This window comes from Gracilinanus agilis, chromosome 4 (assembly GCF_016433145.1).
Source record: "Gracilinanus agilis isolate LMUSP501 chromosome 4, AgileGrace, whole genome shotgun sequence".
Classification (NCBI taxonomy): Eukaryota; Metazoa; Chordata; class Mammalia; order Didelphimorphia; family Didelphidae; genus Gracilinanus; species Gracilinanus agilis.
The window spans coordinates 470,494,604-470,521,810 of record NC_058133.1 but is presented as its reverse complement, the minus strand read 5'-3'; the positions used below and the strand labels follow the sequence as shown (position 1 = coordinate 470,521,810).

General features: G+C 37.5%; 1 protein-coding gene and 1 pseudogene across 1 annotated transcript in view; both read left to right on the top strand.

Annotated features, from left to right (window-relative positions):
• The window catches only part of SPAG17 (sperm associated antigen 17), a 260,151-nt gene that overhangs the window by 67,633 nt on the left and 165,311 nt on the right, over window positions 1–27,207 (top strand). The window contains exon 4 of the mRNA XM_044675536.1: window positions 12,621–12,752. Coding sequence (XP_044531471.1) covers window positions 12,621–12,752 — 132 coding nt within the window. The remainder of the gene's footprint in view (window positions 1–12,620; window positions 12,753–27,207) is intronic.
• LOC123244653 lies at window positions 25,719–26,785 on the top strand (annotated as a pseudogene).

Below are 27,207 nucleotides of genomic sequence, written 5' to 3'. Positions count from 1 at the left end.
AGAGAGAGAGAGAGAGAGAGAGAGAGAGAGAAAGAGAGAGAGAGAGAGAGAGAGAGAGAGAGAGAGAGGAAGAGAGAGAGAGAGAGAGAGAGAGGAAGAGAGAGAGGAAGAGAGAGAGAGAGAGAGAGAGAGAGAGAGAGAGAGAGAGAAATGTGGCATTGTGCCAGTTCATGAATGGAAATGGGTAGAGCAAAGCTGTTTGTCTTCCAGGAAATCTTCCTGGTTTAATCCAATGACACTGATATTTTCTGTTTTAATTTCTTAGTGATGTCACTGAAGCATATTTGTATTTACATCTGTGTGCATATAGCATTTTGAAAGGCACCATGAAAAATTTCTAGCCCAGTCATATGTATTTTTATATTAGGATATATGTACATCCACAAAACACTACTCTGATACTTCATTGTAGAGTGAAGGTGACTCAGTTCTTGAAGACTTGAAATATGACTGCATGACAGAGTCTGTTTTGTGAGAATTGAACTAGCAAATTAAGGAGAGGCATTCTTTCTGAGATTCAATCTGGCCTCAGATACTTAGCTGTATGACCCTGGACAAGTCCCTGAACCCTGTTTGCCTCAGTTTCCTTACCTGTAAAATGAACTGGAGAAGGAGATGGCAAACCCCTCCAGTATCTTCATTAAGAAAACCCTAAATAGGATCATAAAGAGTCAGACACAACTAAAAAGAATGAGCAATAGCAAGGAGTCCTTAATAAATTCTTTTTTATTCACTTATTCATTATTCCCATTATACAGATGAAGAAATTGGAGCTCAGAAAAGCTAAGAGATCTATCCCAGGTTACACAACTAGTAAAAGGCAAAGCTGGGACCCACACTGACCTTACATTTCCACAAGACAGTGCTCTTTTCACCACACTATGCTCTTATTTGCTACCAAAGGAAGATTTGCTTTTTTGACTTCCTCAAAGAGTGATTGCAGGAAAAGGTTTCTAGCATGTACTCTTGTTGCTTTTTTGACATATTCAGGTTAGACATCCAAAATGCACATCTCCCTCGGGAAATTTATCATATTTCAAATTACACATGTCTGTTATAACATGAATCTTTGTTTTACCTACCATGTATTTATTATTGCTGCTCCTGAAACTTCCTCAAACCCCCAAAGAGGTCTTAATCCCTGTCAAATATTATTATGTTCCTGACTTTTATGCAGTCTTGAAAAGGGTTGTTTATTTAGTTTCAGTGACTCCTTGTTACTGCCAAATATTATTTCATTTCAGCACAGATGTTGAGAAGGCCAGTGAATGGAATTACTTTACAGCTTTGACATTGTCAGGAGATGGATCCCAGTTTAATTAGGGACAGCTGCAAATGAGTAGGGAGTCACCTGCTGTAGCTATTTATCATTATTATAAACTCACAGAGCGAAGGATCTGGGCACTTGGTAAACCTTCGCTTGGTTGGAGAGTATGTTCAGGATGGAGCCTAGGACTTTAATGCCTTTTATGCCTATACAGAGTCTACTCAGACAAAAATGGGGTTGCTCTACGGTACTATTTTCCTGTCATGATATATGAAGTGTGAAAATGTTTCTCCTACTCCTATCCTTTCTCCTTTTGTGCTAAAGTCATGATATGTTAGAGCTAGAAGGAAATCTAGAGGTTGCCCACTCAGACTCGTACCTAAAGCATCACGGAGAAGTAGCCCCCTGCTTGAACCCTTTAGGGGATGGGGAACTCATTACTTTAGGAAGCGATCCATTCTTTATTTGGACAATTCTCATTGTTAGAAAATTCTTTACTGGAATAAGACAAAATCTACCTCCCTGTAACTTCCTCCCATTCATCTAAGTGTTTTTTTTTTCCTTTGGGACCATAGATTTAAATGAGAAAGGGACCGTAAAGGCTTAAAATTGATTCCAATCTCTTCATTTTACAGGTGAAAAAACTAAGACCAAGAGAGGCTCAGTGATTTGCCCAAAATCACAAAGCTAGTTAATGGATAAACTCAGGATTCAGAATCAAGTCTTCAGTGGTCTTAGAATCAGGAGATTTGAGTTCAGATTTTGGCTGTCTTTGTGGAACCTTGTTCAATGCATTTCACCTCCTTGGTTTTCTCAAATGGGCATGTTGAACTAGATAGATTGAAGTCCCTTCTTTGAGATTATTTGAAAACTGGACGCGTTTATGCTTTTTACCAAATACTAGCAAGAATTTCAAAGATTAAAAATGGTTGCCAAGAGTATAAATGGAGATTTTGAACCTTAGACTTCATCCCTCACAAGTCCCTTAGTATTTCCCAAAATTCCCTTTAATCTCTCCTGTGCCTCCACGTTTGCGTGGTCACATTATTGTTTTATAAGTTCTGTAGCTCCTCCCTCTTCCTCCCTTCTCCACAAGCACGGTCTGGGAGCCTTGCCTTTACTCTAGCTTTTTGTTTTAATATATCTTATTAAATATAATAATTCAAGTATTGAATATTAATTTTAAAACCCACATTAGGGAAGGAACCAAGACTCTGGGGCTCCCCAAATTCCCCCCCACTCTTCATTTTGTTTTGTGGTGAAAGTATTAGAAGTTAGGATAAATTTTGAATAAATATTGTTGTTAAATATTCAGCCTGATTCCTGTTTTCCTTAAGGAAATATGTTGACTAGTAAGAGACTGAATATGGAAAACTGAATGCCTTTCACAGAGGTGTTACATGTGGCCCGCAATCCTCCTAAGTGACACTCAAACCAGATTAAAATGTAACTAGGAAGTATCTAACAAAGTAAATTAAAGTACAATAAAACAAAAAATGATAATGCATTTTAAAACTAAGACACGTCTAGTCCAGAGGGATCCTTATACAAATTAGTGACCCCCATTTCTATTTGAGTTTGACCACACTGACCTTTCTGACCTTATTAACAGTCTGTACCAATTGGTATCTTTGGCAGATTTCATTCTCCCTTGACTCAAATTCAGAGTTTTCCATCTGTTGCAGACCAGCTGAGTTGATCTTGATCCCAAAGACTGTAAGGAGATCAAATTAGATATGAAGCCTCTAGAAGACTGGAATGCTTTCTAGGATGAACAGCAACAAACATTTATTTACTGCATGTGTACATATTGTAGAATGAACTCAGAAGTCTGAGAATATTAAGTTCTTTTGTTCATATAGGAATACATAAATGTCAATGTACTCTCATATATAGAATGATTAAAAAACATTGTTTAAATCTTTACCTTCTATTTTAGAATTGATACTAAGTATTGGTTCTAAGGTAGAAGAGTGGTAAGGGCTAGGTAATTGGGGTTAAGTGACTTGCCCAGGGTCATACAGCTAATAAATGTCTAATGCCAAATTTGAGCTCAGGAAGAGGCTTCTTCCTAATTCCAGGTCTGGTGTTCCATGCACAGTGCCCCCTAGCTGCCCAATATGGTTTTAGGGTATAGTCATCTATGAAAGATAGTCTTTAATTCAGTAGATAGAGAAATGCCTCAAAACTAAGAAGACCCAAATTCAAATTTTGTTTCTCACATATAATAGCTGTGGAGCTGCAGGAATTCATTTAACCTCTCAGAGTTCTAAGCAACTTTTGAAGATTATAAATTCTAAAATATGAAAACTCCAAACTAGACACATAATATTCCAAGTATCCTTTGACCAAAGCAGGGTTGTTTAAAGACTAACCTATTTGACCTTAAAAACAAAACAAAAAAATAAAAGCGTGTGGTAGACAGAGGAGGGATTGATGACATCAAACAATCATGAATATCACCTAGAGCATTCCAAGTAAGGAATCGTAAAAGCAGGGCTTAAACACCTTCAATGGAAAGGAGCAGACTGTCCTGGGAGGCAGCTCATCCATTCTGATTTTGGACAGCTCCAATTGTTAGGAAATTTTTCCTCATGTTAAACTGAAATCTGTCTGCCAGGAACTTCTCCCCATGGGTCTTAGCTCTGATCCTCCCTTCCTTTCTGCCCTCAAATAGAACAGTTCAGCATTACTAACATTTTCTCCAACACTTCCTTACGTTAAGACAATAACAATAAGACAATTACAAACAGCAAGTCAAGTCCTCATTTGTGTTTTTTCATTGAAAATTTAACAACCAACTCTCAAGATCTGGTTTGAGTTTCATGGAGTCCCTAGATGGGAGCCAAAGGAAATAATTAGGTCATAGGTGGCGATAACAAATGCAAAGTGCAGAGATAGAAATGAACCAGAATATCTGATGATAAGAAAGAACCATGACAGGCCATAGTGGTGGTAAGATGGTGAAGAGGTAGGGGATGAGAGAGCTATAATGGATCTGGGACTGACTGGTGAGATTCCCCAAAATGTCTAAGGGTCCATCTCTGAACCAAGCTAAGAATGACGAAGGGAGTCTGGCCAGATGCATAACCCAGCCATGCTGGTCTCCTCAGTGCTGAGAGTCATGGTCCCCCTTTCCCAAGTATAGAAAAGAAGAGAGCAGTTGTAGGCTATGGAGTATGGGTACCATACTAGAAAGATCTAGGCTCTTTATACCCCCAAAAGAGATTATGGGACTGCACTCCCCAGAATGGGTAACCAGAGAAGCCAATAGGCATATAGTAGGTGGTTAATAATTGCTTATTGACTGATTAATGGGTCATATCTCAGAAGACCAAATTTCAGCAACTTGGTTGTTAAGTCAGCCTAGGAGACCTAGTAGATAGAGTATTGGGCCTACAGTTAGGAAAGTCTGAGTTCTAATATGGCCTCAGACACTTACTATCTGTAAGACCTTGGGCAAATCATTTAACCTCTATTTGCCTTAATTTCCTCAATTGTAAAATGGGTTTTTACATTTAACTCTTACAGATGTTGTGAGGATCAAAAGAGATAATATAAAGGATTAAGCACTTTACTGGCCCATAATAGATGCCATATAAATGATGATGATGATGATGATAATGATATGAGAGCATTGTACTAAGTTAAGACACGGGCTTAGTCCTTATTCTGACACTAACTCTAGACTTCTGTTAAACAAGATGATTGGACAAAGTGATCTCTAAGATCCCTTCAAATGCTTAATCATCTATAAGTCTCTGAAATTTGAGCTCTTTGTCTCTTCTTCTGCTAAGTCTTATTTTTAGCAATAATTGAGTCACTCTTCCTCTGTGACCCAAAGCAAATTGTATCCTCTCTCTGGCCTCAATTTTCTTATCTGAAAAACAAAAAGATTAAGACTAAATGATCTCAAGGATCTCCATCTCTATCATTCTGCAATATTACTTTAACATTTGAGTTGAATGTGGTTTCAAGCTTTCTTTCAGCCCCCTCCCCAAAAGCATCTCTCTTTTTGGTGAAGGGATTTCTACTCCAGCCTCTCCCCTTGCTCCCTATAATCAGACTTGTCAAACACAAATTATGAAGAAATAACTAACCTTGGCACTTCTTTATCATAAAAATTAGATAAGACAGGAAGCTACCAGATGATTTTTCCTATTCTTCAGGGCTTCCTCCTGATTTCTTAGAATATGTCTCTTCCAAATGTATTTATCTCCCCCTTTCAACAAGATGATGCAGGCCAGCTTATGGTATCTTTCATACCACTTGCTCTGACATTCCATTCCTGGTTTTGAATCTGGCATTGTATCTTGAATGCAGGAAGAGATGGTCTCTGTTCCCTGCCCTGGTCATGAAATGCAGAAACAAATGCTCTGTTTATATCTGAGAGTCACATTTTTTAACAAGCTGTAGAACAGAGAAGAACAACCAGGATGGTGAGGAAACTCAAAACTCATGCAAGTTTTGGTTGAATGAACCAGGATGGTTAACCTGGAGAAGAAAAGACAAGAGTAGAGGTCAAATACTGGGTAGATGTTAAGAACTTGACATGTGGAAGAGGAATTAAATTTATTTTGCTTGGTTCTAATTGGTTAGACCTAAGAAAAATAAGTGATAATTATGGAGAAGTAGATATTCACTCAATGTAAGAAAAAATTTCCCAGCAATTGGAGCTATGTAGAAGAGGACTAGGCAGGTTGTCCCATCACTAGAGGTCTTTAAGTAGAGACTGACATTTGTCTGGGATATTGTGGGAATTCTTATTCAGATACGAGTTTTCAAATTCCTTCAGGATGATGTGATTTTTATTGACCTTGTAGAAGAAATTCCTCTTTAGGCACAGATTAGGTCAAAAAATTTTTGAGGTGTCTTGTAATCTCAATGAGTTTACCATTCATCTTGAATCTTTAGTCTATTAAAAAAAACCTACTTTTTTACATTAATTCCTCATCATCATTGTCTTGTACAGCTGACTTTTTAAAAGCCAGGTACAGAACTTTGTATTTATCGATGTATAATTTTATCATGTTAACTTCAGTCCAACATTCCAGCATAACAAAAACTTCTTGGATTTTTATTCCATGAAAACTACATATTTGCTAACCCTCCCAGCTGTTTGTCATTGGCAGTTTTAATAAGCACATCATCTATGCCTTTGATAGATAAATATTTGAACAGAATAAGATAAGGAGAGAGCTCAGTGTCACTCTACAAGGTACACTCTTTAAGTTTATGAAACCTTTGACTGACATTCTTTGGATTTAATGAACCCATCTCATTTGCCACAACCCAACGCACAATTCTCCTTGTCCATAAGGATAAGATTTGACAATGCTTTGCTAAAATCTAAATATGCTCTATCTCTGGCATTCCTCTTATCTATCAGTATGCCTATCCTGTCCAAAAAAAGTTTTAAAAGTCTGGTGTGTTATGATTTGTTCTTAATGAACTCGTGTATGGGCCCAATGATGTATATGAAGTCTAAAAATCAGTATAATACATTCTGCAACACAGTGGCTGTTTGATAATGTATAAAATTGATTGTGGCCATGTCGATGGAGAGTATTCTGACACTATTAGCAAATTCTTGAAATATGGAAATAAGTTGGCTATTGTGTCTCATTAAAAATGTCTACTGAGGCGAGGATAGATCTGTTCTTTGGTTCAGGGAATTATGAGACACTACAGGGAAGAGTTAGCTGTGATTTAGAGTTATAGGTCCTGAGTTTGAGATCTGACTTTACTACCTTCCAGGTCTATGATCTTGGATAAATGCCTTCATCTTGTCTACATTTTCTAAAATGATGGAACTGGACTAAATGAGGCAGTTAGGTGATAGAGAAGAGAGTGCTTGACATGGAGACAAAAAACAAAACGCTCAGTAACTGTGTGATCCTGGACAAGTCCTTTAACCTCTTTGTGCCTTAGTTTCCTGACTTGTAAAATTTGATTATTGAATTCTGTATCCTCCAAGGTCTCTTGTAGCTCTAAATCTGCGATCCTGTGATTTCTAAAACTCTTCTCAACTCTAAATCCCATGCTTTCAAGTACCCCAACAATGATAGGCATGACTCTTTTAGTACAGGAAGTTCTTAACTTTTGCAAGGAGGATGAACCATTTGGGCATTCTGGTTAAGCCTGTGGGGACCTTCTAAAAAAATGTTTTGTTGGTATAGCTAAGTGGTGAGTTGTTGTTGAGTTGTTTCAGACTCTTTTTGACCCATTTGGGGTTTTCTTGGCAATACTGTAGGGGTTTGCCACTTTTTCTCCAGCTCACTTTATACATGAGGAAACTGAGGCAAACAGGGTGAAGTGACTTGTCCAGGATCATACAGCTAATAAGTGTCTGAGGCCAGATTCAAACTCTTAAAGGTGAATATTCGTGATTTCAAGCCCAGCTCTCTATCCACTGCATCACCCAGCTTTCTATCTGAGATATGAGTTCAAAGGGAGCCTTCGATACTCATTAGCTACATCAATCTGGTTAACTTCTGTTTGTCTCAATTTTCCTCATCTGCAAAATAGGAATAATAATAGAACCTCCATCCTAGAAATGTTATAATCAAATGAGATAATAATTGTAAAGTGCTTAGTATAGTGACTTTAAGTGGCCTAGGAAGCACTTATATAAAATGTTAGCTATTTCTAGTGTATGACCCTGGGCAAGTCACTTAACCCTGTTTACCTTAGTTTCCTCATCTGTCAAATGAGCTGGAGAAGGAAATGGCAAATAACCCTAGTATCTTTACCAAGAAAACTCCAAATGGGGTCATGAAGAGTCAGACATAACTAAATGATTAAACAAAAACCAAAAATTATTATTATTAACTACATTCATAATAGAAGGATATGCCAAATTTCAGGCAGAAGTGATTGAAAATTTAAAAATTTAAATAAATAAATAAAGTAATAATTTCCCATCTAAGTTCACAGATTCTATGAAATTGTCCACAAATGAGAGTCTGTGACCCCTCCCTTGTGTGAAATAAATATTTAGGGGACCCCCAACCCAATCCCAGAAAACTTATCATCACAGTCATGTGTCTTAATTTGCCAGCATGGCAGGCGAGATTCCTGACCAGAGATAGTCAAGGGATGTGACATGTAAGGAGTAAAGTGAAACCCTGGCCAATTAGAAAATCTTAGGGGAAGGGTTTAAACTGATACCCTTGGAGGTCACTTCCAGCTCAGCCCTCATGATCCTATGGAAGGCTATTTTAGGCAGGTCCCTTCCCTTCCTCCTCCCTTGGAACCACAGAAAACATATTTTCTCATATAAGATTGAAAGGCAGGAATTTACCAACGTTGTGTCTCTCCTCTTTCCCCCTGCCTGCCCATCAGACCCTGTCATCATAACACGCTTTTACTGTGTTTTGAAACGATGCCATATTTTGATTGTAAGCCCAACACTCCCTATAGATCTACTTCACAGAAATCAGACAGCACAGAAAATACCTTTGTGGCCCATGAGTGGTTTGAATCAAGATATTTTCTTGTGCTTGGTGAAATTTCAGTACGGAGAAGTAGCATACATTGCAGAATTATTGAAATACAGACCTAGATGGTAACTCAAGAGACATGCAATTTATCACCAGGTTTCCAAAGAGGCTTCCCCTCAATCACTTCAGACACAGAAGCCCACATCACCAGCCATTCCAATATTTAGCACTTGAATACTTTCATGATTTGAGGGTTGTTCAAGCTGCCCTCACCACACTATCACATTGGGTAGAAGAGAATCTGGCTTTATAAATGTGTTCTCACTTGATCCTCAAAAGAACCCTGGGAGGTAGGTGCTATTTCACACTTGGGGAAACAGAGGCAGACAAGGTAAGTGCAAGCAGGAGTCCCACAATTACTAAGTATCTGAGGCTAACTTTCAATTCAAGGCTTCATGCACTATGGCGCCACCTAGCAGCTACACTGTCTCTCCACTCTATTTAAAGCCTTGCCAGACACACAGTTAAAGCTATCTTTGTGTTTTTAAAGGCAAACAGATTGAGCTTTGATACATAGATTGTCCCAGTGCAGCAGGATTGTCAGCAAGAAATTGAACTTTCCTGGCAAATGGCTACAAGTACCATTTTAAACCAATCCTGAGGTTTCCCCCCAGGGCCAGCCCCAAGTGGGTGGTTTTTATTTTACAAGTCTTCTTGCAACCTCACAAGTCCCTGGAGACCTCCTTGCATCTTAGACCTGTTCTTCCTGAAGCTATGCTTGTTTCCAAAAGGTTCTGCCCAGGTGTGCTCTATGTTTCATGGTCCAGGGTAAATATTTTTTAAATTGTGTTATAGAGGTTTATCTTATTTTTTTTGTAAGTATTTTTGAATCTCTTTGAATCTACTCTGTTTCTTTTCCAGACATTGAATGAGTTGGACTTCCCGAGACTTGGGTGCAAAACCCAGCTCTGCCTCTTACTAACTAATGACTCATTATAAGGTTTAAAGTTGGACAAATCATCCCTTAGTTTCCCTATTATCTATAAGATGAAGATTGGATGCTCCCAATATCCACTTCATAGGTGATTGTGAGGAAAATATTTTGTAAACTTAATAGCATTTTACAAATACAAATTATTAGGATCTTAGAAAAATAGATTTAGAGGTAAAAAAAAACAACTTACAGGTCATCCAATTTAGCATTTATCCAATTGATTTTGATTCTTGATTTCTTCTTTCAAATTATTTTTTTCTTTTTTACAGAAGAACTGAATTTTAAGAGATGCCCTCCCACAATTTTTCCCCTATTGCTAACTCATCATAAGAAATCATAATCAGATCCATAAGTTCTCTAGTTACATTTTGGCACGGTTGAATGCATAGAGTCTTCTACAGTTAGAGGTAACACATATCCTCACTCTTTCCCACTCGCCTCCCCACATATACATTTACTTCCCCCACCTCCTTCCTCTTTCTTGTGCTTTATTTGGCTGTTTCACTTGGTAGGACGAAAAAACCATAAGAGACTGGACAAAAAAAGGCAGGAAAACCCTGACCAAATGGTGGTAGGAACCTCAGACAAGACACAGTTCAGTGCGATGCTGTGTGCCTGGTCATTGTGTCTGAGTCTGACATGGATGAAATTGACACCATATGCGCCCACGTGTAATTGCTCGGAGGGTTTTGGGGGGGGCGGTGTGGAAGGGATTGGGTAGTGGAAAGCAACATGTCAGAACATTTTAGTAACACCTAATTCATCCCAAGCTTATAAATACATCTGATGCTTACTGAAAAACAAAAGTAGAAAAACTGTTACAACTAAAATTGCTCTCTGACAGTGTGTGAATGTTGGTAAGAAGATAACATGAACAGAAAGAAATTTGTAACAACTTTTTAATGGTATTTCTAACGTTTATTCTATTATTTTTTTTTGCAGTAAATAAAGTGGTTATGGGACTCCAAGGAAAAGGGCCCAGATGTTAGTGAGTTGTATGAAATGCAGTGGAAACAAGTTGTAAAAAATACAGCCATAAAACAGGCTGTCAATGCCACACATCTGGACAATGCAGCTGTATGTTCCTAGTACTGTCGTCACCCAAAGAAAACTCAATAGCCTTATTTCACCCCAATTAGGCTACATACCAACAGGATCAGCATTAAATGGCAGAGAGAGGGGGTAGGGAGACCCATAATCATGGCGCCTCTCCAGGAAGCAGCTTTTATCTCTCAGTTGAATTTAGTCACCAAAATATGGAAGATAGACTAACCTAGATATTCCCATAATTGTGTATTTTTTTAATGCCCTGTACCATGCACTAACAAATTGTAATTAGAAACTTTGCCCTCTCGGATTATTTTTTAAAGAATGAAAACAACAACCTTTCCTGATACATGGAGCTAATTTCCTACAAATTGGAGGAGTGAATGCTATGCCTTTTCTTTCTGCATCAGTATGGTGGTCTGTGGCTATCCTCAGAGGAGAAGCATCTGGACCTTGGAAAAGAATTCATGTGCCAAAGAACTCAGTTAATTTAAAGTTGTTGTTGTTGTTGTTGTTGTTGTTGTTTTAATCACATATTGGAGTAGATTATCTGAAAAGTTTCAACTCATATTCGTTGAGTCTTCGATGAATAAGTATTACTCATATTCATATAATATTTATGGTTATGTGTGTTATTTCATTCTATTTTTTACAATTGTGCCAAAGTCCACAGGATTATAGATTTAGAGCTTGAAGGAGGCCATTAAATATGAGGAAACTGAGGCATAGGAATTTAATGATTTGCCAAGGGTCACAGAGCTAATGAGGAGAGGTCTGACAAGAAATCTGAACCTAAATTTTCCCAATTCCAAGTCCATTGTCCTACTCATGATATTATTTTGTCTAAAGGTTAAACCATGAAAGATTTTTTTTTGTATGGAGGGGTGTTGTGGGATCTAGTCTTTGATTTCATCAGTATAGGAAACTCCCTTGATGGAAATTTCTACCTATACAGACTTCAGATTTATATATATATTCAATATATCCTTAACTATACATATACGTACATGTCTAAATACATATATTTTATGTTACATGTCTGTGTTATAGATCATAAATTTGTGTATATATGTATATGCATGCATGTGTGTATATATGTATGTGTTTGAGAGTTAACTACACACTGAAATGTTGGTAGTTTGCCCTGGATCACTAGAATATATCAGAGTCAAGACAAACTCAGGTCCTTCTGATTCTGAGGCCAGTTCTCTCGTACTGCCTCACTTTGCAGATGTATTATATCCATTTTCTAAAAACAATGAGGGCTCAAGAAATTAAATAACTTGCCCAAAGTCATGGGGATAACAAATGAAAAGCAAGTACTTCCACTTGGCCCTTCTGAAGCAGCTAGATTGTGCAGAAGATAGAACCCTGGACTTGAAATCTGGAAAACCTGAATTCAAAACTTCCCTCAGGTACTTAACTAGCTGTGTGTGAACTTGGACAAATCACTCAACCTCTGTCTGCCTCAATTTCCTCAACTGTAAAATGGAGATAATAATAGCACCCACCTCCTAGGGTCACTGTCAGGATCAAAGGAGATAATATTCATAAAATGTGTTGCCCAGTCCCTAGCTCACAGTAGGCACCTAATAAATACTTGTATCCTTTTACTCTTATGATCATGCAGCTGTCATGGCCCTGTGGCATGTCCTATAATTCTTCAGAACCTATTGTAGTGACACTATTGTTGAAAGCAATGGATTTTGTAAGATACTATGTAATTATGAGTTACTATTCTCATTACCATTCATATATATCATAAAATAGAAATGTTCGATCTTTCTCAGAATCTTGGGAAAAATGTGTTACCATTGTTCATTCAGGTGATGACTTTTTTTTTGCTATAATGATCTTTCTCTCTCCACAGGTAATAGCTGCAGCAAGAGCCATTATGGCTGCTGGAGAACCACTTACCACACCTTTGATTGGAAAGCTCATTAAATATGAGCTGATGAATCTCAAACAAAAAGATGAACTACGAAGGGCTGCGGACAAGAAGGTAAGATGATGGGGTTGGGGGCAGCTGGGTAGCTCAATGGATTGAGAGTCAGGCCTAGAGATGGGAGGTCCTAGGTTCAAATCCGGCCTCAGACACTTCCCAGCTGTGTGACCCTGGGCAAATCACTTGACCCCCATTGCCCACCCTCACCACTCTTCCACCTATGAGCCAATACACAGAAGTTAAGGGTTTAAAAAAATAAAATAAAAAAAGATAGTGGGGTCTCTGATAGAAATAAATAATAAATGAAATTTAGATATGTTCTAAAGAGCAAGAGTTTATAAAGGACCAGTGTTGTCCTTGAACTTTTTTTTTCCTATCAGGATAACTATATTAAAGTAGAATTGATTCTTCATAATCTTTTTTTTACTATTTTCCACATTTAAAAACATTATTTTACAGGAGGTTTGGATTTATGTCTGGCCTCTGACATTTCCTAGCTGTGTGATCCTGGAGAAGTCACATAACCCCAATTGCCTAGCCCTTACCATTCTTCTGTCTTGGAACCAATACACAGTATTGAGTCTTAGATGGAAAGTAAGGATTTTAAAAAAACACTATTTTTAGAAGGGGTCTATAGACTCCACCAGATGACCAAAGGGGTTCAAAAAAGGAAATTTAAGAACCTCGACTTTCAAGGCAATTTATCTACTCATGATTCAGTGAGCTCATTGCTGTCTTAAGCTCATTCCGCTGTCCCCTCCCACTAAATCTTCTTAAGGAAAGTGAAATTCCAAATAGGCACACAGAGAATTTGATTTCTCAAAAACATATACAGTGGATAGAGGACAGGAGTGGGAAGACCTCATTCAGATCTTCCTTCTGACATTGTGTGACCTAGGGCAAGTCATATGACTTCTTTGGAATTCAGTTCTCTCATCTGCAAGATGGACTAGATGATCTTGTCTTTTAAAAATAATGATGGAGGCAGCTGGATTGCTCAGTGGATTGAGAGCCAGGCCAGAGAAGGGAGGTCTTGGATTCAAATCCGACCTTCAACACTTCCCAGCTATATGACTCTGGGCAAGTTACTTAACCTCCATTGCCTAGCCCTTACCACTCTTCTGTCTTGGAACCAATATACAGTTATTGATTTCAAGAGGGAAGCTGGTATAAGGGTTTTTAAATAATAATTATATATCTATGTATGTGTATACATATATATATTATTGTTTGTTCTCAATACACAATATATTTTAGCCAGACTGACCAGTTTGCTGTTACTTATGCACAATAGTATGTCTTCAATCTCAGTGTCTTTGTACAGGCTGTTCCTAATGCCTAGAATGCTTGACTTCCTCACCTTGGACTCTTAGATTCCCTTTAATTTCCTTCAGATCCCAATTTAAAAACCACCTCCTACATAACACCTTTCCTTCTCCCCACTCAGTTACTTATATTTCTCCTATATTTTCTTATACATGGTTTGTCTATACTTTTGAGTATACATACTATTTCCCTGTCCCAATAAAATGTGAGCTTCTTGAGGCAAGAGACTTTCATTTTTGCTTTTATAGCCCCATTGTCTAGTACAGTATTCTATACATAGTAGTTATTTAATAAATTATTGTTGGAAAAACCAAGCCATCCCCCAAATGATAAATGAACAAGGCACATGAACAGGCAATTTTCATATAAAGAAATCAAAACTATCAAAAAACACATGAAAAAATGTTCTAAATCTCTCATAATTAGAGAAATGCAAATCAAAATAACTCTGAGGTACCACCTCACACCTAGCAGATTGGCTAATTTGACAGCAAAGGAAAGTAATAAATGTTGGAGGGGATGTGGCAAAATTAGGACACTAATACACTGCTGGTGGAGTTATGAATTGGTCCAACCATTCTGGAAGGCAATTTGGAACTATGCCCAAAGGGCTTTAAAAGGCTGCCTGCCCTTTTATCCAGCCATACCCCTGCTGGGTCTGTACCCCGAAGAGATAATAAAGAAAAATACTTGTACAAAAATATTTATAGTCACGCTCTTTGTGGTGGCAAAAATAATTGGAAAATGAGGGGATGCCTTTCGTTTGGGGAATGGCTAAACTAAATATGGTATCTTCTAGTGATGGAATACTATTATGCTAAAAGGAATAATGAACTAGAAGAATTCCATGGGAACTGGAATTCCTCCAGGAATTGATGCAGAGTGAAAGGAACAGAATCTGGAGAACATTGTACACAGAGACTGATACACTGTGGCATAATCAAACATAATGGACTTTTCTACTAGCAGCAATGCAATGATCCAGGACAATTCTGAGGGACTTATGAGAAAGGACGATATCCACATCCAGAGAAAGAACTGTGGGAATAGAAACACAGAATAAAAAACATTTCCTCGATGACATGGTTTGATGGGGATATGATTGGAGATGAAGACTTTAAATTATCGCTCTATTACAAATATTAATAATATGGAACTAGGTCTTGATCAATAATACATGTAAAAACCAGTTGAATTGCTTGTTGGCTATGGGAGGGAAAGAATACAAATCATGTAACCATGGAGAAAATATTCTAAATCAAATAAACAAATAATTTAAAAAAAAATAAAAATAAATACTTATTGACTGAGTGACAAAAAAAATCTGATTATTGGAAAGTTACTGTTCTTACTTTGTGAAGACAGAATCATTGACCAGTCACTGATATGTCAAGTACTTACCAAGAATTGTTTTTCTAGTAATATTTTTCAATTGTCATGTAAAAGAAGAGCTGTGAAATATGGTGGGTGGGGGTGAGGAATGAAGGCCAACTCAAAAGGAGGAATGGGCACAGAAAAGAATCAACCTGAATCACACTTTAAGTATTTTAGATGAAAATAATGGTTTGCATTTAGGTAATTATTTTCTTCTGAGCACTCTAACACAGGCTGTATATTAGGAAACAAAAAAATATGGAAGCTTCTCCCAATCTTCTACCCTTCTTTGAACCCTATTAGTTGGTGGTAGAATCAGGACTCACACCCAGAACTCATAACTCCAAATCTTGTGTCTTTTCCCCTGTGCTCTGCTGCCCTACTGCATGCCATTTATTTACTAGAATAATATCACATTTGCACTACTGTAACAAGCCAAAGCTATTTTAACCTTCCATTTTTATTCTGCTCACATATTACCTGTCTGGATATTTCATTTGCTTGTGTGGGAATTTCATTTACCTTGATTGTGGAAATGGAGCTACACTTAGACAAAGATTTATAACTGGTCTGATGGAACTCTTAAATATTTTTAGCAATATGATGCCAAAGTCAGATCCATTCACTCATCACTACTTAAAATACTTGGATTGTTTTGGGGTCTCATTGAAAATCCATTTGAATGGCCCAAAGCCAATGTACAGCAAGTTGTTCTATAGGTACACTGCAAAATGATTGCTCTTCTCTTTTATTATCAGGTAAATAAAATTTTTCTTAGGTGGGAGAGATAACACTAACTCATAAAAAGACCATAATGTCTTAACTGATCTTTGCATCCCCTTATCCTATTCTGTGGAGGCCAGCATCATATATATTGCACATAAGAAGTGCTTAGTAAGTATTTCTGAAGAAAAGAGGGAGGAAAGAGAGGAATGAATGAATGAACAAATGAACAAACAAAGGAAGGAAGGAAGGAAGGAAGGAAGGAAGGAAAGAAGGAAGGAAGGAAGGAAGGAGGGAAAAAAGGAAGGAAGGAAGAAAGGAAGGAAGAAAGGAAGAAAGGAAGAAGGAAGGAAGGAAGGAAGGAAGGAAGGAAGGAAGGAAGGAAGGAAGGAAGGAAGGAAGGAAGGAAAAATAAAAAGGGAAATGGTTTATCCATACTATAATGACCTCTTTTGCAATTCAGACTAAATGCTCTTCAACTAATAGTAGATTCTTTTCTTTTTTAGAAAATTCTCAACTCTAAAGATGAGACAGTATGGTTTAGGGGAAAGAGTATATGACTTAGTTAGCTCTCTACTCTGGAACAATGAGGAATGTGAAAGGGCTCCAGACAACTCCCTAATTAAAGTTGTTTGAAGGAAGTGCAGATGTATAATTTAGAGCCTTTGGGAGAACATGGTGGCCATCTTCAAGAATTTGAGATTGCCCAGTGGAAGGAGAGTTAGAGTCTTTTCCTACTTTTTGCTGGGGCTAAAATTAGTATTACTAGGTGGCAGTTATAGAGATTAAAATTTAGCCTGGTTGTCTGGAACATCTTAATACTTAGTATTCTGCAAAAGTCAAATAAGCTGACCTTGAAGGGGATGGGTTCCCTCTCCTTGGAGATCTTCATGTAGTGTCAGGATAACTATTTGTCAGGTCTGCTCTAGAGTGGAATCTTATTCAGATGGACTAAATGATATCTAAGTTTCTGCATTTCTGATCCTGCCACTTAAATGGTGATGACAATGAAAAAAATAATTTCTGAGCCTGTGTCCTCATTAATATGATGGGGACAATAATAAAATTTCCACTACTCATTTCAAAGCATTGTTGTGATAAAAGTACATTATAATATCTTTCCTCAGGTAGAAATCTTGTTTCAAAAGAGAAAGAATAGTAATAGTAATTCTGGATATCTTTAGAGTGTTTGGTACCTTTCAAAGCATTTTAACCTTCATTTATTACCTAGTTCCAGGAGAGGGCCTAGCTATTGGTATAGATTTTTGACCATAGTGAACCTTTTCACCAGAATTCTTCATCAGTCCTTTTGAAATACCTGAGAGACTTTAGATTCTGATAGTATAAAACTTAGTACACTAGCCACTAATACTGAAATACTCTTTGGCACCTACCTGAAATTAAGCAGAATTTAAAAATGGAATGAGTAAGGTTCGTTAGAGGAAACTACATCTTCTGCTTGCTTTGGAGTCTATATGAAATAATAGAAAAAGTACTAGACTTGTAGCTGAACAGCTTCAATTCAAATCTCAGCTCTTCACCTGTCTTATCTGTGTGACCTTAGATAGCTACTTTCTTTTTCTGACTCAGTTCCTCATTTTTAAGATGAAGGGGTTAAACTAGATTATCCTTCCTTCCTTCCTTGCTTCCTTGCTTCCTTGCTTCCTTGCTTCCTTGCTTCCTTCCTTCCTTCCTTCCTTCCTTCCTTCCTTCTTTCCTTTTTATTGACCCTAATTCTGTGACTTCATTAGTACTCTAGATAATCAAGTGATTATTCTTCATACAGGGGACTTAATAAATGCCAATGGATTTGTTTTATTGCCCAAGTATAATTCTGCCTTAGATAGAAGCCATTAAGTATAGTTATAAATAAAATTTTGACTGTCATTTTCTAGACATGCAACTTTTGGTAAGTTCCTTAGCCTACCTGGGCCCCAGTTTCTCCATTTGTAAAATTAGATTAGTAAACTCACATTCCTTGCTTTACAAGTTGTTATGAGGATCAAAGGAGATAGTGTAAAACTTTGTAGTTATTTCAATGAGAGCACTTGATATGATTATTACAATAAAATCCTATGAACCCAAAGAAGTCCAGGCTTGAATTTTAGATATGAGAAACAAGTTCTTGACCTGGATAGAACTTTGTGAGAAAATAATTATAAAATTGAACTTCATGTCTATATTAGACAAATACAGTAAAGCAATGACCCCAAACTTTGAGTGACAAACATTGCGAGAAAATTCTGAGTAAACTGATAGGGGAAGGGCAGCTGAATGGTAACAGTGCTGGGCTAGAGTCAGGAAGATTCAATTTCCTGGGCTCAAATCTGGCCTCAGATATTTACTAGCTATGTGACCTTATGCAAATCACTTGGGATTGTGAAGAGTTAGACATTACTGAAATGGCTCAACAACAACAAACTGATGAAATCGCATTAGAATCAGACATTAGCCAATAAGTGAACTTCCTAACATCTAGATCAGGGGTCAGCAACAGATGGCTCTCAAGCCATATCTGGCTCTTTTGAGGGCCAGATATGGCTCTTTCTGCAGGAGCCATAAAGTCAATTTTTTTTCAGGCGCTGTTACAGAAGTGCACACTGTGAGCACTGTACGGCTCTCACGAAATTACATTTTTAAAAATGTGGCATTTATGGCTCTCATGGCCAAAAAGGTTGCCGACCCCTGATCTAGATGATGAGTGTTGTTCAAAAAGGGATATTCTCACTTTGTGATCATGATCCAAAGATCAAGTGGAACAATCAAGTTAAGTCTTTGGCAGAAACTAAAATACATATAAAGCTCTAGACTCAGGGGATGACATGGCTATTCTCCCTTCCCAAGATCATTTGTGTGTTCAATCTCATCCTTAACTTTTCTTCCAGGAACTTGCTCTAATGTCCTTGCTTCTTTCTTTACTGAAGTAGTCTCCTTTCTCTCTAACTATAAATATCCATAAAAACCCATCCTTTGAACCTGCCATTCCCCCTAAAGCTCTTTTTTCTATGTTTTTCTTTCCTTTCACTGTGAACTTCTTAGAAAAAAGAAATCTCCATTCTGTTTTTATTGCTTAACTTCTCAACTCCTAACGATTTGATTCTTATTCTTCCCTTCTACTTAAATTACCCATGAAAGTGAGCAATAATTCTCTTTAGTACTTAGTCTAATGACTGACCCTCCCTTCTGGACTCTGTCTTCCATTGCCTTTTTTGATGCTCCAGCTCCATACTTCATTGATCCTTCTCAGTTTCCTTTGCAGGTTCATCATCCAACTTCCCACCATTGAGTCTTTTTCTGTAGACTTCTGATCTTGATGATTTCTTCAACTTCTTTGCCTATAATTATCACCTCTTTGAATATTCTCTGTTCTATGTAACTAGTTTTAATTTCTTCAGTGAATTCAAATCCTGCATTCTCTTTTGGACTTCTCACTCTGAATGTACTGTCAGCAATTCAAGTTCAGTATGCCCAAAACTAACCATCATTTTCCCACTAAAAAAATTTCACTATTTCTTTTTAGGGTAGTACCATTCTCCGGGGAAGAAAATTTAAAACACAAGAGCCATCTTTGACTCTATCCTCTCTCACTTGCCCAATAGCCAATCACTTGCCAAGTGTCATAAATTTTGCCTCCACAGTAATTCTCATTACTCTCTCTACCTCCTAACTTACTCTAATTCAGAACCCTATTACCTTTCACTTGAACTATTTTAATCTCTTCCCTTCTTGTCTCCCTATCTATAATCTCATTCTTCTCTAATTTCTTTTTCAATTGGAAAAAAAAGGAATTCTAATGTAAGTTCCAAAAAATCACTTAAGTTGAAAAACTTTTAGGTATTCTATTAATTAAGAATCTCTGATAATATAGCCTAAAAACTACTACTCCCTAAAAAGGATTTAATACTCAAATTAATAACATAGCCAAGTCTATAGAAGGGATTTAACAGCATTGCTTAGGTGAAAATAAGTATTGTCTATTTGATGAACACCTGTGAACACTAAAAGAACTAGAAGAAGCTCTCCAGGAAGTTTAATAGATGGAAAATTAAAGGTAAGACAAGAATTATACAAAATTATACAATAAAGAGAACACCTCACTGATGAGATGACAAATTCATCACAGAATTACCAAATTTGAAATCTAGAAGGGACCTCATCTAATTAGACCATTCCATACATGAGGAAATCATGCTTGATAATAAGGAAAAAGACTTGTACAAAAATATGTATAACCATGCTCTTTGTGGTGGCAAAAAAATCGGAAAATGAGGAGATGCCCTTCGATTGGGGAATAGCTGAAGAAATTGTGGTATCTATTGGTGATGGAATACTATTGTGCTAAAAGGAATAATGAACTGGAGGAATTCCATGTGAACTAGAACAGCCTCCAGGAATTGATGCAGAATGAAAAGAGGAGGAGGAGGAAGAGGAGGAAGAGGAGGAGGAGGAGGAGGAGAAGAAGGAAGGAAGGAAGGAAGGAAGGAAGGAAGGAAGGAAGGAAGGAAGGAAGGAAGGAAGGAAAGAAGNAAAGAAGTCATTCTTGAAAATGGCCAAGAAGGAGTAGCTCACTGTTCCTCAAATCAGACCACTGGAATTTTTATTAACTTCCAGTCTAAAGTTGCCTCTTGGCCAGTTCCAACAATGATAGCCTGGTTCTGCCCATTGAGGTCAAACAGAACAAATTTAATACCTCGTTCCCATATCTTTGAGGGGAGGGAAGGAAGGAAGTATTTTTATAACACTTACTATGTGACAGGTACTTTACTAAATCCTTTACAAATATAATTTCATTTTATCCTCTCAACAACTATTATTTAGTACTATTATTATCCTCCCTTCACAGTTGGGAAAACCGGGATAAAAAGATTAAAGAGTCACCCAAGGTCATAAAGCTGGTTAGTGTTTGAAACCAAACTTGAACTCAGGTCTTCCCGTCCCCAGGGCTTGGTGCTCTACTAGCCAATGTACCAGCGGCTGCCTCTTTGCTAGCTAATAAATTTGCATTTTATGCTCTAGGCAATAAGGAATCACTAGAGGTTTTGAGCAGGAGACATAGTTGGCATGTGCCTTAAGAAAATATCTTAGGCAGCTATGAGGAAGAGGGAGTAGAGAAGAGAGAGACTGCAATCAGGGAGATCAGTGAGGAGGTTGTGAGATAATAAGGGTCTTAAATTAGGCTAGTAGCTACATGAAGAATTCTGTTGCAAGGAGAAAAATAAAAGCTAGTTTGGAGTCAAAGATCTGGATTTAAATCCTATATTGCATTTGGCCTTTTCCCTCTGTTGTTCAATTTTACTGTTAGAGAATTTTGTAATAGAAGGATAGCAGGTCTAGGTACCACTTCACACAGACATGAATTTTGCCAGAAAGTCATCTGTTAACCTTTGCTTTGCCAAAAAAACTTCTCCCACCAGTTATTAATCATGCTTTCTAAGTGACCAATTTGTGTTCAGTCTTTCAACCCTATGTTTCAATTTAATCATGGTCTAAGGAGAATGTGTTTTTCCTACAATGTCAGTTTCTTTTTACTTCAGCTCATATATATTATTTTTTTGAATGTCAAAAACCAAGACCCTAAAGTATGTTCCAAAATATTCAACTTCATCTGAGAATTTAACTTGGAAAAGGAATCAAATCAACAAAAGAAAATGATGCCTCTGTAAAAGAAATAAGTGATTGGTTATTTTACATAATGACACCACACTAAAGAGAGTTTAGATCAAATACTTGTTGAAGGGGCAGTATCTAGGGGGCTCAGTGGATAGAGAGCCAGGTCTGGAGATGGGAGGTCCCAAGTTCAAATCTGGTTTCAGATACTTACTAGCTGTGTGACCTTGGGCAAGTCATTTAACCCCAATTGCCTAGCCCTTACTGGTCTTCTGCCTTGGAATCAGTACTAAGACAGAACCTTTCCAGGTTTAAAAATAATAATAACGAATCTTTGTTTGGTTGGCATAGATATACTTTTTTACTCCAGATGAATTCAAAACACTCATATATTAATTAATAGGTTTTAGGGGGAAAAGATGAATGACTTCTAATTATTTTGCTTTCTAATCAGTAAATTTCACTAAAGAATTCAAGCTGAAGCAGTAGTGAAGTGGGAAAAGTGGTACATTTGGATTCTGAAAACTGTAATTGGCATCTCATTTCCATTTCTGCCTAGGAGACCTTAGGCAAGTTGCTTTCATGTCCTTGGTACTTGGTTTCCTGGTCCGTGAAATGAGATGGTAGAACTAATACGTTTTTGAGGTGCTTCAGTTCTGGTTCTAGGATCCTAGGATTCTTCTCTCCCTCTCTAGTTTTATAAACTATGTATCTGTTGGAAGATTGAAGCCTTCTTTCTCTGGTCTGTTCAAGTGCTGGGTATTTGTTTGAAATAAAGACAGAGAAAGACAACTAAAAAAGGAAGGAGAGGGAGTGCTGATAGCCTTTTCTTCAGCTACTTCAGAGTTCTGCAGTTTGATAATACACCACTACTATAGCCATGAATTACCCAGAATCTCTGCAAAAAAGAAGCTGGAAGGGAGATGAGAGCCTCTAAACCAGACGTTTTCCAGTTTGGTTCAGTGGAAACCTCTGAAGTCTGGAAACTAGCCAACATAATGCCATTTAAAAAAAAATCTTTTCCCTTCATTTGTTTGAAAAGAAAAGCCATAGGGACATACCAGGAAATTACAGACTGGTTAGTTTTGATTTAGTTGTGGTTAAAATCTTTAGAAACTATTTTTAAGAAATCAAACAGAGGAAGGGCAAGGGACTTTATAGTTTAGGGGGACCAGCATGGTTTCAGGAAAGGAATAACTTGCTTCACTAACTGGTTGGAATTCTTCAGGGATGGAGTAAAGTCCCCTTTTTTGCATGGAATATTAGGGCCAGGATATTACTATCATGATTCTTAGGGCTAAATAAGCTATAAAAATAGAACTAAGGAGAAAAAATAATAAACGACTACGAGAGATACCTATTTGTTCATCCGCAAAATAGATGTAATAGTATTTTCTTAACTGGAATTCTGGATAATTAATTTAAGCTTTTGATACATTTTTGGAATGATCCAAAGGAATGTAAGCTCTTGAAATTTAAAAGTAGCTATTTCTGCATGCCATAGAATAGCCACGGCAGCTGTACCATGAAGTTCCAAGGAGAAAATACATTGGCCTTAAAGTTAGGAGATACGAGTTCAAGACCCAATTCTGCCCCATACTAATTTTGAAACCACAAGCAAAATCACTTAACCATTCAGCTTTCTCATTCATAAATGGATGTAGAGAGAGATGGGTAGAGAAGAAAGGAGGTAATAACAGCTGAACTATCAATTCACAGTGTTGTGAGGAAGAAATCTGGCACTATACTGTTGAAATGTGAGTAGTATTTATTAATAATGATGTTGCTTCTGTTGATGAGAGTCCACTGATGGTAGAGGGTAGTATATTTAATCAATCGATCAACAAGCATTTACTTCCTTTTTTCAAACCCTTACCTTCTGCCTTGGAATCAATATCAATACTACATATTGATTCCAAGGCAGAACAGTGGTAACAGCTAGGCAAGGGTGTTTAAGTGACTTGCCCAGGACCACATAGCCAGGAAGTGTCTGAGGCCAGATTTGAACCCAGAACCTCCCATCTCTAGGCCTGTCTCTCAATCCACTGAGCTACCCAACTGCCTGCCCCCCATTTACATTTTTAAATAGGATTGGGTCTGTCCATTTCACCCAGACTGCTCAAAGGCCAATACCAATTCCTTCTTCTGATTTTGTGATGTCCTCTGAGAATCTTGGGAGGGTTGCTGCCTACCATGGCACTACAGAGGCATATGATCATAGATCAGTTAGTATGTATGGGAAAATATACAAACATTTATATTAATTCAAAGTGTTAGCCTCCCTGGGGTTGACATCCCCAAATATTAATACTAAAGAGAGTGAAGTAAAGGAAAGAAGAAAGAGGGGGTTTAGCATCTCATCCTCTTTTACTGCTTAAAAACTTTCCCCAATAATGTTCTTTTCTTTGATGTTTATCAGAGATGTTTCAGTTCTCCCATTTCCAGATATAATGAGTCAGTGGTTGATTGAATGGGATGCTGGGAGTAGCTTCTCCCTCATATCTGCTTAGGATCCTGTAATCTGTGTGGCAGCTACTTGGCACAAAAGACAGAGCTCATAGCCTTGAGTCAGGAAGCCCCAAGTTCAAATCCAGGCTCAGATACTTCCTTGCTGTGTGACCCTGGGCAAGGCAACTAATTTTGTCTGCTTCAGTTTCCTCAACTGTAAAATGGGAGTGATAACATCTCTAGGGTTTTAATGAGGAGCAAAATTTAGTGCCTGGAACATACTAGGCCACCTAATGAATGTTTCCTCCTCCCATTAACTATGAAAACCAGGTAGTACAAGTAAAACTACTTCACTTGGCTAATCAGAACAGTAAAAATTTTGGAAATAGGGAGGGATCTTCCCAACAGTTAAGGGATATAAGACAAAACGGTGAAATAGCAACAATTTACAAAGGGTTAAAAGAAAACAAATAAATTATACTAATGAATCTTTTTGTTGCTAGGTAGCATCTAGATAGAGCACTGGACTTGGAGTCAGAAAGACCTGAGTTCAATTCTGATTCACATACTTACTACCTATGAAAAAGTCATCTGAACTCTATCTGCCTCAGTTTCTTCATCTGTAAAAATAGGGATAATAAAAATTCCTATTACTAAGGTTGTAGTGAAATCAAATAAGATAATATTTGTAAAGCACTTTACAGTGGTAGTGATAACAGCCACATCCCCAACCCACTCTACCTTGCTCAAGGGTTAATCTATCAGAGCTCAACAAGACAGACTTAGAGGGCTGTAGGTCACTAATTCCAAAATTCTTGGACTTTGTGACACTATTACCAACACCTGGTTCAATCTCAGGATTGCAAAGATGCCATTCATGCAGTATTGTTGTTCATCTTTCATTTTTTAAGAGGACCAATGACATTAACAGGGTGATGTCTTGACTTGCAAGTAATTGAATTTAAGTGAGACAGGGATCAGTCTCATTTTTTCTTCCAGGGTCATCTAAATCCAGGGGCAAGACAAAAGCCAAGATGACTGGCGATGGCCCAGGATACAGTAGACAAGTGTTGTATCTTTGAGATGTGACTGAGTGATAAGCATTCCACAGCATCTCCTTCACCTGACTTCATGGCCGTTGAAGCAAATTGTTCTCATCCAACCTTTCAGCAGGAGAAGTCTTCACATGCCTAGGGTAGCTTACAAAGTGCCAAGGAACATTTGAAGAAAATTAAAGTATATAAAGAAGTCATATTTTAAAATCTAGTCATGAATGGAGTACTTCCAAGTTTCTGAGAAACACAATCTTAGGGGCATCCAAGTGGCACAATGGATAGAGTGCCAGGCCTGGAGTTGAGAGGGCCTACATTCCAATATGGCCTCAGGCATTTCCTAGCAGTGTGACCTTTGGCAATTCACTTAAACTCATTTGGTTAGCCCTTACCCTTCTGTCTTAGAGTTGTTACTAAGACATAAAGTAGAGATTAAAACATACACACACATCTTGTTCATTATGCAAAAAAAAATCACTGGAACAAGACAGAGATGAACTTGGTAAAGGAATCACTGGAGAGCATTCTTAATACAGAAGACATCATACTAAATGAGCAAGAGAAAAAAAGCAGAAAAGTATGATCAATTTGATGATTGTTCAAAGTTGGGAGAAGAATTCTGCCAGTGCTTCTTTGAACTTCTCAACTCTCAGAATCCTTTTTTGGGGGCCTATCCCAGGATGAATGGGGACCAGATCATTTCTGGGATGATGTCAAGCTAAAATATTGTTGTTCAGTCACTCAGTCTTGTTCAACGCTTTGTGACCTTGGGGACTGATTCTCCATGGGATTTTCTTGGCAAAGAGACCAGAGTAGTTTGCCATTTCCTTATCCAGTTTTATTCAAGAAGGGGCTAAGTGACTTGCCCAAGGTCACATAGCTAGTAAGTGTCTGAATTCATCTTTGAACCCTAGTCTTTCTGACTCTAGGTCCAGCCATTGAACCATGTAGTTGCATCAAAATTTTGCCATAATACATCCAATCAAAATGTGATGGACTGTTATGGTTTAGAACTGGTGAGTCTTCATTTACAATCTCTGGTGAAAGAAGAATTTCCCTTTCTTAACTAACTTAGATTACCATGGATTGAAGTATGCAGCTTCTCCATATTGAAGTAAATGTAGTTTTAGTTGCTGGCACTGTCCACATAAACAGTATGTGTTTAGGTATCTTTGAACAAATATTTGAATTCATCCTCAGTCGTTTTCTAGCAAACACTTGGAAATGAAATTTGTCCATCTGAGTATTATTGCAGAGAATTCTCTTGAACCTGGAATGACATTAAAGAAAGCTTTGGTTACTAAAGCAATTGAAACCACTGAATTAGAAACATTATATAATGGAAATGGAATAACATATGAAGTGTTACCACTGAAATCCCCCACCCCAGTATTATGTGTTGAAATGGAAACCAGGCATTGTGTCATTAAAATGAGGCATCCCTTAACACATGGAAACAAATTACCTGATCCTCTAAAACTCACCACTGTATCAATGGGAAAAAATCATTTTATTCAGATGCTATACCAGTATTGCTCAGATGATTTCCAACTTGCATGATTGGCATGTTTCAGATGACATATTTTTTTAAAAAATATAGACTAAAATTTTATGTCAGTGCTTTTCTCTTTCTATTATGATTTTGGTAAATATTGCAAGATTGAGATCTTGATATAGTTCATAAAATAAATCTCACTTTAGATTCCATCATTAATAATGTGCCTTAGAAATCAACTGATAATGGGTGGCTGGATTGCTTAGTGGTTGGAGAGCCAGGTCTAGAGATGGGAGGTTCTGGGTTCAAATTTGGCCTCAGATACTTCCTAGGTATATGACTCTAGGCAAGTCACTTAGCCCAAATTGCCCAGCCCTTACCTCTTCTCTGTTTTCGAAGCAATACTTGATAATGGTTTTAAAAAGTAGAGAAAGAAAGAAAGAAAGAAAGAAAGAAAGAAAGAAAGAAAGAAAGAAAGAAAGAAAGA